Source organism: Trichosurus vulpecula, chromosome 2 (genome assembly GCF_011100635.1).
Source record: "Trichosurus vulpecula isolate mTriVul1 chromosome 2, mTriVul1.pri, whole genome shotgun sequence".
NCBI lineage: Eukaryota > Metazoa > Chordata > Mammalia > Diprotodontia > Phalangeridae > Trichosurus > Trichosurus vulpecula.
The window spans coordinates 427,113,718-427,128,626 of record NC_050574.1 but is presented as its reverse complement, the minus strand read 5'-3'; the positions used below and the strand labels follow the sequence as shown (position 1 = coordinate 427,128,626).

At 35.8% G+C, this 14,909-nt stretch overlaps 1 protein-coding gene across 1 annotated transcript in view; it reads left to right on the top strand.

The window, feature by feature from the left end:
- EPHA6 (EPH receptor A6) overlaps window positions 1-14,909 on the top strand; it is a 1,226,126-nt gene that overhangs the window by 879,814 nt on the left and 331,403 nt on the right. The window contains exon 10 of the mRNA XM_036746072.1: window positions 1,620-1,745. Within this exon, the coding sequence (XP_036601967.1) occupies window positions 1,620-1,745 (126 nt within the window). The remainder of the gene's footprint in view (window positions 1-1,619; window positions 1,746-14,909) is intronic.

Sequence of the window (14,909 nt, the reverse complement as noted above, 5' to 3'; positions counted from 1 at the left end):
ACTTGACCTCTTTCATTTCTTGATTGTAGTGTGAATTTTCTATCATATATTTCAGCATTAATTCCTACATCCACCTTCATGTTCAAGCAATAGAGTTGCAAGATAAAGGTTTACTTAGTTTAGAGGATTCTGTCAAGTACATCATAAATTTTCTATACTTCTTCATGTTCGGCAACAAATATTAACATATAAACTTCAATTATCTTCATGAGAGTCTATTTTCTACACACATCATGAGTACATAAAGTGAAATGTCAAAATGTCCCATGTTCCCTCTTCTCCTTTGAGAATCAGATAAAAACAACGCCACCAAATCTTTTATTTGCCTCTCCCTAGGGAAACCATGAGCTATCTTACCACTTGTTTATACTTTCTTTATGTCTTTCAGTTTCACTTATAGCAAGAAATTGCACTTTAATATGGTTCATCTTATTTATTGAAAATTTCAGAGATAGTAAATTTGGAGTACCAACAACTAAATTAGTGTTAGTAGATGGTCTAGGAATGATATGCTTTTTAGCACCCTCTATCTCATTCACTGTCACTACGAATATCAGTAGCATAAGGAATCATAGTCAATCAATCTTTTTTTAACGTTACTATTCGGTGCTAGGTGCCAGTCAAAAGTGACATAACTTTTGCCCTCAAGAGGCTTATGTTCTTTCAGGGTAGACTATATGTGCAAATATAAGTATATAATTATAGAAATATCTTGATAGAGGAACTAATAACTGGGGGAACTAGGAATGGATGTATGAAGAACAAGAAATTACTTTATGTAAAACAAAAGTTCTTAATGTGCAGTGCAAGAATTTGATTTTTTAATATTTTGATAACTGTATTTCAATATAATTGGTTTCCTTTACAATCTTATGTGTTTTGTTTTATGCACTTAAAACTTTATTTTGAGAAGAAATCCAGGCTACCCAATTAGCCCAACACCAAATGGGTTTGTATTTGATCCCGAAGCCATTAGTGATATAATTTGAGGCCTTTCCATCTTGGTACAAAATGAACATTTATTAAGTCCCTACTATGTACCAGGAGGGGCAGCTAAGTGGCACAGTGGATACAGAGCTAGGCCTGGAGTGAAGATCTGAGTTCAAATTCTAACTCAGATACTTACTAGCTATATGATGCTAGACAAGTCCCTTAACCCTGTTTGCCTTAATTCACTGGAGAAGAAAAGGCAAACAACTCTAGTATCTCTGCCACAAAAGCCCCGAATCAGGACAAGAAGGATCAGAGATGCCTGAAACAACTGAATAAACAAACGTGCCAAAAATTGTGCCAAGGACTTGAAATTACTTCTTTACCATGCTGTGCAGTACAGTAGAATTTTGTAAAGAGTGATATAACCATGTGATTTTGTTTTTGAAGAGAAGCTGTCTGCCCAATTTAATAATCTATGAACATTTCTCCCTTTTAACCCATACCCTCAGTTAATTTTAAGTATAATGCTAAGTAGGATGCCTTTTAAGAATAGGTAGGTAGGGCAAAATTTGAATTAGTAATAAGACATGACTAGTTTGATAGTTCATCTTCCATTTTAAATGCTTGTTATCATATATGATCATTGAAATAGTCTAAACCAAAGTAAAATGTTTATTTTCCTACAGTGCACTTCCCGGGAATCAAAACCTATGTTGATCCAGATACATACGAAGATCCATCCCTAGCTGTGCATGAATTTGCAAAGGAAATAGATCCTTCGAGGATTCACATTGAGAGAGTTATTGGGGCAGGTAAAATTTATCTATATTTTCGTGAATAATTTTATGCTTATATTTGTTATATCATACAATGTGTCCCCAAAATCTTAGTGCATTTAAGCTACTAAACCTTTTTTTACAAAAACTAAAACTTTTGAGACAACCCCCTGAATTATCTTAAAAACTTTATTATATTTTAAATTATATTTGTATTTGTCATTGGTTTATCAGTATAACATGTTCTAAATGATAACTATTTAAGTAATTGAAGCAAAGAGAGGAATATAGACTGAAACTGATCAACTTATATTTGTAATAGAATAAGGAAAAATAATAAACAAGGTAATCTTGCATTTATTCGGAATCTATACAACTAGAAAGCACTTTAGTGGATTTTTTTTTATTATACATTATTATTTTATTAAAGAGAAATATCAGAAGTGAGGAAACTGATTTCAAGGATTTTAAAGCAACATCAAAAGATTGTCACAGGGTCAATGTATACCAATTCAACCTAATAGTATTTATGTATTTATGTATACATATATATGTACACATATGTATATATATACTTTCTATCTCTATAAATATACTCTATATCTCTATTTGATATACTTTCTATCTCTATAAACCTGTAAAATGATGAGAGATACTCATAATGCTGACCTTGAGATGTTAAATCACATGCAATTAACTTCAGAATCAATGAATAAAGGTTGAATTATGTTCTTCATATAGCGTGTATTTTAGTATCATTCCAATCATTTTAAAATTGATAATCGATGATACAAAGCATTTTTCCATTACACAAAACTCTCAAATAACCAAAACCCTCCATTTTCTAAATGTTCTGCATTGTTCTGTAACTTCCCTTTGAATATAATCATAAACCTCTTTCTCCTAATTTTTGGGTCATATAGGTCAGTACAATGAAGTTCTCTAGGACTTTTAACTGAATTCTTTGCTCCTCATGTCAGAGAATTTCTGGGCAGAAACTATTAAATTGTACCCTCATGATCAATCCAAGAAAGGACATATTTCTACAAGTTATAACCTCAGCAGGACTAAGAAGAAGATAAAGTTATCTCCAAATGGTGATCAAATAGATCCCACCATAAATTCCTTATGTTGTATTCTTCTCTGGCCCCTTGGGAAAGCAATCCATAGCAATAATGGTCATTAACATAGTATTTTACAGTTTAAAATCTTGTGAGGTAATATATTGTCTCAAGTTTTACAGACAAGGAAATTAAAGCTGAAAAAGGTCAAATAAATTTCCTCAGAATTGGTGACAATGCCATGATTTAAAAAAAAAAGTTTTGTCATGAGTTCAATGTTCTGGTAAGAGATAGCATGATATAGTGCAAAAAACACTATCCTCTGAGTCAGAAGAAACCTGGGTTCAAGTCCTAATTTTGACACATAATAGCTGTGTGATTTGAACAAGTAAACTAACTTCTCTGAGCCTCAATTTCTTTATCTGAACAATAAAGATGATAATAACATCACAGAATTGTGTTAATCAAATGAAGTAATATATGTAAAATGCTTTGTAAACTTTAAAGAGTCTTATAAATACAAATTATTCATTCCACCACTCTGTTTAATGAGTACTTCATGCCATACACAGAAATATAACTGAGTTCCCACCACAACCTTCATAGCCCAACTAACTACAATTGATCTTCCATCCTTAGGCCTTAAGAATCTGAGACTATAAGGACAGGAAATGCACAGAATGAATGAATGAAAAAAGTAGTCGTTAAGCATTTGCTATGTACACCTGAATGGGGAGTAAAATAAATCACTTGAATTACTATCTTCTTTTCTTTTTGTTTAATTTCTCAACCAAAAATATGTATTCTGTTCCTGATAAAAATTTATAATGGCTATTGCCAGAGGCAAGCAATAACTATTAAGAGATTTTTCAATTGTATCCACCTGCCGTCTGAACATTAAAAAGTAATAATGAAGAACTTTCATGTTTATTGGGTAAAACCTAAGATCCTGGGAGATAATATTGGATTGTTTTTATCATTTGAATGACCTGAACATTGATTTTCTCTTAGACATATCTTTGTTCATTTCAACTTAACGTATCCTGTCAACATTAGAGGGGCAGCATGGCATAGTTTTCATAGTTTTTAGATAGTAGACTTGTACTCTCTATTTCTACTCTCTGAAAGCCTTTGGTTGAAGTACTAATTGATAGATACATGAGGCAGATCACTTAACCCCTCAGTGCTCTCGAGGCAACCCTCTAAGACCATAAGTTGTACAATGACCTATATTGATATAGGGCATTGCCCCATAGGACGATCTCCATTAACAGTGAAATCACAATTTCTATTCCTATCCCTATTCTAACAACGTACTCAAAGGCCTTTTAGTTACCATCAGTAAAGTTAAACATTTTTCTAATTTTGTGTTCATCCACAGGACTGCATTATGTCATACATTGACAAACCTAATTTATAAATGTAATAGTAGAGCAGATATGCTTATAGATAAGTACTGTACAGCAAAGTGCTTCCTAAACAAGGGAGGTTCAATCAAAGGAAAAAGGGAGAATTCAATTCAACCAACATTTATAAAACATTTTATAATCATAGGAAGCTGTGCTTACTGCCAGAGATAGAAAGAAGAAAACCAGTAGTGTTTACCCTGAAGTTTGGGTCAGGTGTCAGTAAGGAGATACAACACACACACATATTGTTGTGCAAGGGAGAATGAACTTTAAAAAAAGTAGAGACGTAGACCTTGCCAATGTTCCCTAGCCTACAAAAATTCACAGAGGAGTTGTATACATCCAGGGATGTCAAGGAAATCTTCATGAAGGAACTGGACCCTGAGATAGCCCTAGAAGGAAGAAAAGGATTTCAACAGGAATATGTGGAGAAAGTACATTCCAGGTATCTGAGGTTTTAAGAACAGCCCAGTTACATTCATTCTGTCCAGACCTTCGGCCCTAAGTGTTTGATTAAGCTGCATAGTATTAATCATTTTAACCCATGAGTAAGGAGCCTTTATTCATGGAGATCTTTCATAGGGATTGACTAAATGTCTTTAGAAGGAATGATAGATAGATAGATAGATAGATAGATAGACAGACAGACACATCTAGGATAATGAAACTGAAGAAAATGAATTACTCAGGGAACAGATAATAGTCTAGTTAGTTCAGAATATATAATATATACAGCGGATTAGTGTGAAAAAAATTGGAAATGTAGACTGGAGCCCGATTTTAGGGGCTTTACAACCCAGAATAGGAAAAGAACCAGGAGAGCAACTAATATGATAGTTAAAATAATTAAGTGAGATTGTTAACCCTTTAAGTTGATAGTTACAATAATTAAGTGAGATTGTTAACCCTTTAAAGATGCTTTCCTTAGGCAAGTAGATCAAAGACTCTGTGCTGGCAGCCTGTGTGCTGGTGTTGTTGGTCTTGCATCGCCACAGTAGCCGCTAGCAAGATTGTCATTACGCTTGCAAAGTTCTGAACCCCTATAAAGGAAAGCTTTAGGTGGAGTTTATTGTTCTACCCTCCAACCAAGAAGTTGTTCAGTATCAAAAACTGAGTTAATGTGATTTTGGGTGATCAACTTATCCTGGAGGAGGCATGATGTTCCATGGAAGGAAAAACCAAGCAAAGCTCCTGATGGAAAATAGAGAGAAATATGAACTTCTTTTCACCATAGAATTATGCTGGAAAGGTCATTCAGAGATCATCTTCTCTTTAGTAATCATGAATCTTTACTGTGATAAAATAGCATTGTGTATGATAGCATTTTTCAAAGGAAATTGTTTTGGAAACAATTTAATGTCTCTCAGCCCATAAAACTTTCTTTAATCTAACCTCTCATTTTGATCTATTCTTAAAGGAAATGTACAATTCAATTAAATTTAATACCCATTTACTAAGCACCTACACTATACTAGGCACTAGAGTTACAAATAAAATATCTTACCCTTCACACATTGTCCATTCATTTTTACAAACCTTCTATTATCTTCCCTAAGGAGTTTGTTTTGTCGAGGCTTGGTAATAATATTATCATTTTGCCCACTTATTGGTATGGTTCTGACAAGTTCAGCCTTTAATTTTAAAATCGTTACTTCTGAGGGGAAATGTGTGTGTGCGTGTGTGTGTGTGTGTGTGTGTGTGTGTAAACTTAAATATGAATGGCATCTAGGAACACTTAATGAAAGAATAATGCTGCTATTCACAGCATTGATTAAAATAAAAACTTGGTATATATATATATATATATATATATATATATATATATATATATGTGTGTGTATATATATATATATATCTGGTTAAAGCCTCCATTATAAGGCATTTTTAAATGAAGAATATGTCCATCTGGACCAATCATTTTAGTTGTATTTCTCTGGACATTTTCTAGCTTCACTTTTAAGAGATAATAAAAAATGGAAGTTGTATGCCAGAATTCACAGCTCATTTCTTATAAACCTGATAATCTCTAACCAAGTGCTTTACATGGTTATGGCTAATTTATCTTTAAGATAATTTGATGAGATTGTCTTGTCTGAAAGAGATTTTATTCATGTCATTTAACTTCAGAATGAAGTAAAATTCATTTCCTTTTCTCCATTTCTCATCTTTTGGAGAATTTTCATGAGTTCAGTATAAAAAAAAACCTAGGATTATTCAAAGACACAGAAAACAAACTTCAACAACCTGTCAATGTTTTTGTCCTTGTTACTCAAGAATCCCATGACTGACTATACAATTGATGACTAGCATTATACCATTCCTTTCGGGGAAAACAAAGGATATCAGGCCTTAAAATCATATCTAGAATGACTAATAAGTTTGCCAAGGAGAAAGAGCATGTCATAGTGATCACAGAATATTCAAGTGTGAGACATGGAGCCAGGAGTGTCTGAGTTCAAAGCCTGCCTCTGATACTTACTAGCTGTTTGACAATTGGCAAGCCATTTGACTACAAAGAATCTGAGTCAACTAACTCTCTAATATCATGGGATCATAGATCTACATCATAGGACTAGATCATAGAACTGGAAGGGACATCAGAAGCCATATAACCCAGCCCCCTCATTTTATAGATGTGAAAATCAAGGCTCCAGGGAGGTTAAGTGCCTTGTCCATGACCACACAAATAAGTGTGGTCTCTTCTCTCATTCCAGAGTTAGTGTGTATTCCACTCTACCACATTTCTACTTTAACAAAGCTAATAAGATTTACTGACTAAGTTATAAATAAGTTGTAACTGTTTTGGTGACATTCCCACATTGATGAAGCCGTATTGACCTTAACAGGAGCAGATGATCAGTTATCATTTTTTTTCTTTTGTTTTATTTTTGCCAGACCCATGACTTCACTGATATAGAGAATTCTGGTTAAGAAACTCCTTCTTCCAAAATTGTTGAACAATTCTTGTCTGCAACTTGGGTACACATACATCGTGTGTCAGAAATAGGACTTGAGCTCATCTTTCTTACTACAAACCTGGCTTTCTCAATACTATACATCTGATCAATCAATGCCCCTTCTATTATTAGAACTTAAACAAAATGTGTTTCCATTTAGCAGACTAGTTTAATCAGCCTAACCCTAAATATCAAGCTACCTTCATTTTGACACATACCTTACTTCATCTTATTTAAGGTACATTTTTGGTTAATTTTATCTTCCTGCTTTAATATGTAAATATATTGAAATCATTCTTTTATAGCTTAGACCCTAGTATTCAGTCCCCAATGTAGAAATTAGCACCAAAGTTATACAGCAGCTTCTACATTAAAGAACTTGGGGCTTGGAATATGACATTCTGGAGGACAAAGGAGCTAGGATGACAACCAAGAATCACCTACCCAGCAAAACTGAGTATAATCCTTTAGGGGAGAATATGGGTTTTCAATGAAATAGAGAACTTTCAAGCATGATTGATGAAAAGACCAGAGCTAAATAGAAATTTTGACTTTCAAATACAAGAATCAAGAGAAACATGAAAAGATAAACAGGAAAGAGAAAGAATAAGCGACTTATTAAAGTTCAACTGTTTATATTACTACATGGAAAGATGATATTTGTAAGGGAAACAACTTTATCATTTGTTTCTTTTTATTCTCTTTTTTACTGTGAACTGAGCTGTCAAGCAAAAAAGTTAAAATACACAAAATAAACCATGTAATAATAACAGATTGACACAAAGCAATTCATTACTTTGAAATAAGAATATACTTGATTGCTTAAGCTAAATAAAATGAAATTGCTATTGTGTAGCACTATAGATAGCAAAATAATTCCAATATACCAGTTACAATGAAAATGTATGAAATTGCTATTTTCCACTTTTGCTTTCTAATGGTGGTTAATCCTCAGCAAAGTAAGAAAATACAATTTGTGTATGTGTCACCATACTTATATAGTGAATTGAATTACTTCTAAGGGAACAAATACTTGATTTTTGAGCTGTGAAAAGGACTAGTTTCATGCTTAACTAAGCAAAAAATTTCTAAAATTTTAGTCTCACTAGAATCCTTCTTCCTCCAAGTATACTCCATTCTGGCTAGACTACATTTTTGGATTCACTCTTTGGCTCTACATTGGACATTGCCTGGTCCAGAAGAGTAGAACCAAGATGGTGCATGAACTCAAAACCATACGAACATGTATGATTATAGGAAATGGGGGTATTCAACCTGAAGAAGAAAAGATTTAAGCTGTCTTCAAGTATTAAAGGAGCAGTCGTGTGGCAAAATGATTGAATTTGTTTTGCTTGGAATAAATTAGAATATAATATAATGGAAAGTAATGGAATAAGATGAAACAGAATGAATTAAAGTGTAGGATAGAATGAAGTAGAATGTAAAGGAAAAGGAAAGCATTTACATAGTGCTTACTGTGTCTCAAGAACTATGCTTGGGCGCAAAGTGAGGTACTAAGAGCAATAGTTATTCTTGTTGTTCAATCATTTTAGTCGTGTCTGACTCTTCATGATCCCATTTTGGGTTTTCTTAGCAAAGGTACTAGAGTGGTTTGCCATTTCCTTCTCCATTTCATTTTACAGATGAGAAAACTGAGGCAAATAGGGTTAAGTGACCTGCCAAGGGTCACATAGCTAGTGAGTGTCTGAGGCCAGATTAGAACTTTGGTAGATGAATCTTCCTAATTCCAAACACACTGCAACACATAGCCACCCCCAAGAGCAATGGGTAGGAATTGTTAAAAGGCAGGTTTCAGTTTGATACATGGAAAATTTTCCTGAAAGGTACAACTGTACACAGGCAGGCTGCCTTAACAAGTGATTTCCTTGTCAAGCACATTTTAGAAAAAGAGACATATTGTAAAGAAAATTGCCACTCAGGTATGAGTTCAACTAAATGGCCTCTGAGGTCCCTTCCAACTCTGAGAGCCAATAATTTTAATCTATACTCCATTGACTCTACTTTGTAATTTTGTTCATTTTCTCACATCTGAATACCTTTTTCAGTCCTTATTTGTGAAACTGCTAATTCTCACAATTGATAATCATAATTCTATTCCTGTTTATTTGACTATGTTCTTTTCACTCATTTCAGCAACTTAGCAATACTGTTGATTTCCACTTTCCACCTCTTTGATGATGGAACTCTGCCTTAATTGCAGAACAGAATCCTTATGGTATTTGTGGAGATGAATCACATAAAGAGATAAAGCGGCTACACACCACAATTGTACAACTTTACAATCTGTCTTCTTTTTCAGTACAATAACATTCCTCTAAATGGACAAAAAAGTATTGACTGTTGGCAGAGGATGCTTCTTTAAGATGAGAATATTGGCTTCCTTTGTAAATTTGTAAAGTTGATATATTGAATTTGATGAATGTAGAAAACTGTTCTGTCTCAATATAACTTGAAACTTTAAACCAGAAGAATATTCTAATCCAAATATAGCATTTTCAGAGAGTAGACCCTAGTTTTTCATTTTGACACATTACCTCTCAACTCAACGGAGGACAGCTATGGAGGTGATGAAGTAGATTTAGCACTGGAATTGCAGTTAGAAAGATCCAAATTCAAATCTTGCCTTAGACACTTACTAGCTATGTGACTCTAAGCAAGTCACTTAACCACTATCTGTAAAATAGGGATCATAATAGCACCTACCTCACAAGGTTGTTGAAATATCAGTAAAGTTCTTAGTTCAGTGCCTGACACATAGCCGGCATTTGAGAAATGTTTATTCCTTTCCCTCTTCCTTATGCAAGATTAAAAATTAACAAAAAGAAAATGGAAAGCAAATTCTGAATGACTCAGAAGAAAAAACTATTAATTGCTTACTTTATGCCAAGAATGGCATCGAGCACTGAGGATACAAAGAATTAAGCTAGTCAGCACTGTTGTGTTCAAGGAGTTCACATTCTAATTAGGGGAGACAACACATACAGGGAGGTTGTGCTTCATGGCAAATGGAACATAGGTGGTACTCAGAATCCAGGAAGGAAACCAGAAGGACAGATTATAAGGCCCCATGGAGAGTGAGGGCAAATTGCAAGGCAAATGGTGCCACCCACATCGGCTTAGCACCTAGTAGATAGGGGTCTGGGCTTGGGGCTTTGTACCTAGTAAGGCTCAATCAAAGACACTTAATTAATTTATCATTCTAAAACAGTAAAAAAAAAGTCCCAACTTAATTGGTATTACACCTGCTCTTCATTTCTTAAAACAATAGTATTCCATCATAATTACATACCACAACTTGTTTAGCCATTCCCTAATTGATGGGCATCCCCTCAATTTCTAACTCTCATCTCCCACAATGAGCTGCTATAAATATTTTTGTACATATATGTACTTTTCATTTTTGTTTTTAATCTCTCTGGGGATACAGATCTAGTCATGATATTGCTAGTTCAAGGGATATGATGGTTTTATAGCCCTTTGGGCATAGTTCCAAATTGCTCCGTAGAATGGTTGAATTAGTTCACAACTCCACCAACAGCACATTAATATCTCATTTTTCCCACAACCCTACCAACATTTGTCATTTACCTTTTATGTCCTGTTTGCAATCTAATTGGTGCTGAGGTAGTACCTCATAATTGTTTTAATTTACATTTCTCCCATCAATAGTAATTTAAAATAGTTTTTCATATGGACATAGATAGCTTTAATTACTTCATCTGAAAACTGATTTTATCTTTTGATCATTTAGAAATTATGGAATGGCTCTTTTCTAAATTTGACACAGTTCTCTATATATTAGAGAAATGGCTCTTTTATCAGAGAAACTTGCTTCAAATTTTTTCACAGTTACTATTGCTAAATACATTTCTTTTTTTTATTTTAAATTTATTTATTTAATTTATTTAATTTATTTAGGTTTCAGCATTGATTTTCACAAGAGTTGAATCACAAATTTTCTCCCCATTTCTACCCACCCTCCCACTCCAAGATGGAGTGTATTCTGGTTGCCCCGTTCCCCAATCAGCCCTCCCTTCTGTCACATCACTCCCGTCCCATCCCCTTTTCCCTTCCTTTCTTGTAGAGCAAGATAAATTTCTAGGCCCCATTGCCTGTGCATCTTATTTCCTAGTTCCATCCAAAAACTTTTTGTTTTTGTTTTTGAACATCTGTTTTTAAAACTTCGTTTTCCAAATTCTCTCCCCTCTTCCCTGCCCACCCACCCTCCCTAAGAAGGCAAGCAATTCAATATAGGCCACATGTGTATCATTATGTAAAACCCTTCAACAATACTCATGTTGTGAAAGACTAACTATACTTTGCTCCTTCCTAACCTATCCCCCTTTATTGAATTTTCTCCCTTGACCCTGTCCCTTTTTGAAAGTGTTTGTTTTTGATTGCCTCCTCCCCCTATCTGCCCTCCCTTCTATCATCCCCCTTTTTTATCTTCTTCCTCCTTCTTTCCTGTGGGGTAAGATACCCAAGTGAGTGTGTATGGTATTCCCTCCTCAGGTCAAATCCAATGAGAGCAAGATTCACTCATTCCCCTTCACCTACCCCCTCTTTCCTTCCTACAGAACTGCTTTTTCTTGCCACTTTTATGTGAGATAATTTACCCCATTCTATCTCTCCTTTTCTCCCTCTCTCAATATATTCCTCTCTCATTCCTTAATTTGATTTTATTTTTTTAGTTATCATGCCTTCCTATTCAACTCACCCTGTGCCCTCGCACACATACATATATACATACATACACACACACACACACACACACATATATATACATATATATGCATATTCCCTTCAGCTACCCTAATACTGAGGTCTCACGAATCATACACATTATCTTTCCATGTAGAAATGTAAACAAAACACTTCAACTTTAGTAAGCCCCTTGTGATTTCTTTTTCTTGTTCACCTTTTCATGCTTCTCTTTATTCTTGTGTTTGAAAGTCAAATTTTCTATTCACCTCAGGTCTTCTCACTGAGAAAGCTGGAAAGTCCTCTATTTTATTGAAAATCCATATTTTGCCTTGGAGCATGATACTCAGTTTTGCTGGGTAGGTGATTCTTGGTTTTAATCCTAGCTCCATTGACCTCTGGAATATCATATTCCAAGCCCTTCGATCCCTTAATGTAGAAGCTGCTAGATCTTATATTATTCTGATTTTGTTTCTACAATACTCAAATTGTTTCTTTCTGGCTGCTTGCAGTATTTTCTCCTTGATCTGGGAGCTCTGGAATTTGGTTACAATATTCCTAGGAGTTTTATTTTTGGGATATATTTGAGGAGGCAATTGGTGGATTCTTTCAATTTCTATTTTACCCTTTGGCTCTAGAATATCAGGGCAGTTCTCCTTGATAATTTCTTGAAAGATGATTTCTAGGCTATTTTTTTGATCATGGCTTTCAGGTAGTCCAATAATTTTTAAATTATCTCTCCTGGATCTATTTTCCAGGTCAGTGGTTTTTCCAATGAGATATTTCACATTTTCACTTTTTCATTCCTTTGGTTCTGTTTTATTATATCTTGATTTCTCATCAAGTCACTAGCTTCCATTTGCTCCAGTCTAATTTTTAAAGTAGTATTTTCTTCAGTGATGTTTTGGACCTCCTTTTCCATTTGGCTAATTCTGCCTTTCAAGGCATTCTTCTCCTCATTGGCTTTTTGGAGCTCTTTTGCCATTTGAGTTAGTCTATTTTTTAAGGTGTTGTTTTCTTCAATATTTTTTTCAGTATTTTTTTGGGTCTCCTTTAGCAAGTCATTGACTTGTTTTTCATGGTTTTCTTGCATCCTTCTCATTTCTCTTCCCAATCTTTCCTCTACTTCTCTAACTTGCTTTTCCAAATCCTTTCTGAGCTCTTCCATAGCCTGAGACCAGTTCATGTTTTTCTTGGAGCCTTTTGTTGTAGGCTCTTTGACTTTGTTAACTTCTTCTGGCTGTATGTTTTGGTCTTCTTTGTCACCAAAGAAAGATTCCAAAGTCTGAGTTTGAAGTTGAGTCCATTTTCACTGCCTGGCCATGTTCCCAGCCAACTTACTTGACCCCTGAGTTTTTCATCGGGGTATGACTGCTTGTAGAGTAAAGAATACTTTGTTCCAACCTTGAGGGGACATGCTGTTGTTTTCAGGTCTATTTCTATACAGCCATCTCTGCCACATCAGCACTGCTCCTTCCCCAAAAACCACCAACCTGGACCTGACTCAGATCTTCAGCAGGCTCTGCACTCCTGCTGTGATCCGCCACTTAATTCCTCCCACCTGGTGGGCCTGGGACCAGAAGCAACAGCAACTATAGTTCTGTAGCTGCACCACCTCCACTGCCCCAGCGGTGGTGGCCGAACCTGGAACTCCTTTCACTCCCCGCAGCTTTTCCCACTAACCTTCTCTGCTGTATTTGGTTTTTGTGGGTTGAGAAGTCTGGTAACTGCCGCAGCTCACTGATTCAGGGTGCTAGGGCCTGTTCCATGGACTCCTGTCCTGGTTGGTCCTGCCGCCACCCATGCTGGGCTCTGCTCTGCTCCGCTCCCAGCTCCGTGCAAGATAGACCTCACCCAGCAACCATCCAGGCTGTCCTGGGCTGGAGCCCTGCTTCCCTCTGCTATTTCATGGGCTCTGCAGTTCTTCTCTGTTGTCTTTGGTGTTTGTGGATTGAGAAGTCTGGTAGCTGCCACAGCTCACTGATTCAGGGCACTAGGGCCTGTTCCACCCGGCTCCTGGTCTGGTTGGTCCATGTGGCCCACACTGGGTTCTGCTCCCCTATGTTCCCAGCTCCGTGTGTGATAGACCTTACCCAGCAACCATTCACACTGTCCTGGTCTGGAGCCCTGCTTCCCTCTACTATTTTGTGGGTTCTGCAGTTCTATAATTTGTTCAGAGCCATTTTTATAGGTTTTTGGAGGGATGTGGCAGGGAGCTCACACAAGTCCCTGCTTTCTGGCAGCCATCTTGGCTCCACCCCCTCCAGGCCTTATTGCTAACTATATTTCCCTCCACCTTATTCCCCTACTCCCTACCCCCATTTATTGTATTCTCTCTCTCTCTCTTTACACTGTCTCTCCTCAAAAGTGCTTTGTTTTTGACTACCCTTTCCTCCAATCTGCCCCCCTTACCCTCTTCTCCTTCTACTTTCCTGTAGGGTAAGATAGATTTCTATATTCCCTGTGTATCTTATTCCCACTTTGAATCAATTCTTATTTTAGTAAGGTTCACTCACTCTCCCTCACTTCCACTCTCTTCCCCTCCATTGTAAAAGCTTTTTCTTGCCTCTTTTATGTGAGATAATTTACCCCATTCTACCCTATATCCCTTTCTCTTTCTCCCACACCTTAATTTTATATTTTAGATATGATTCCTTTATATTCAACTCACACCTGTGCCCTCTATATATACTCATTCTAACTACCCTAATAATGAGAAAGGACTTATGAGATACAAATATCATCTTCCCATATAGGAACTGAAACAGTTTAGCCTTACTTAGTCCCTTGTGATTTCTCTTTCCTGTTTACTTTTTTATGCTTCTCTTGAGTTTTGTGTTTGAAAGTCAGATTTTCTATTCAGCTCTGCTCTTTTCATCAAGAATATTTGAAAGTCCTCTATCTCCTTGAATACTCAATTTCTCCGCTAAAGTATTATACTCTGGGTAGGTGATTCTTGGTTGTCTTCCTAGTTCCTTTGAACTCCAGAATATCTATTCCAATCTGGGTAGGTGATTCTTGGTTGTCTTCCTAGTTCCTTTGAACTCCAGA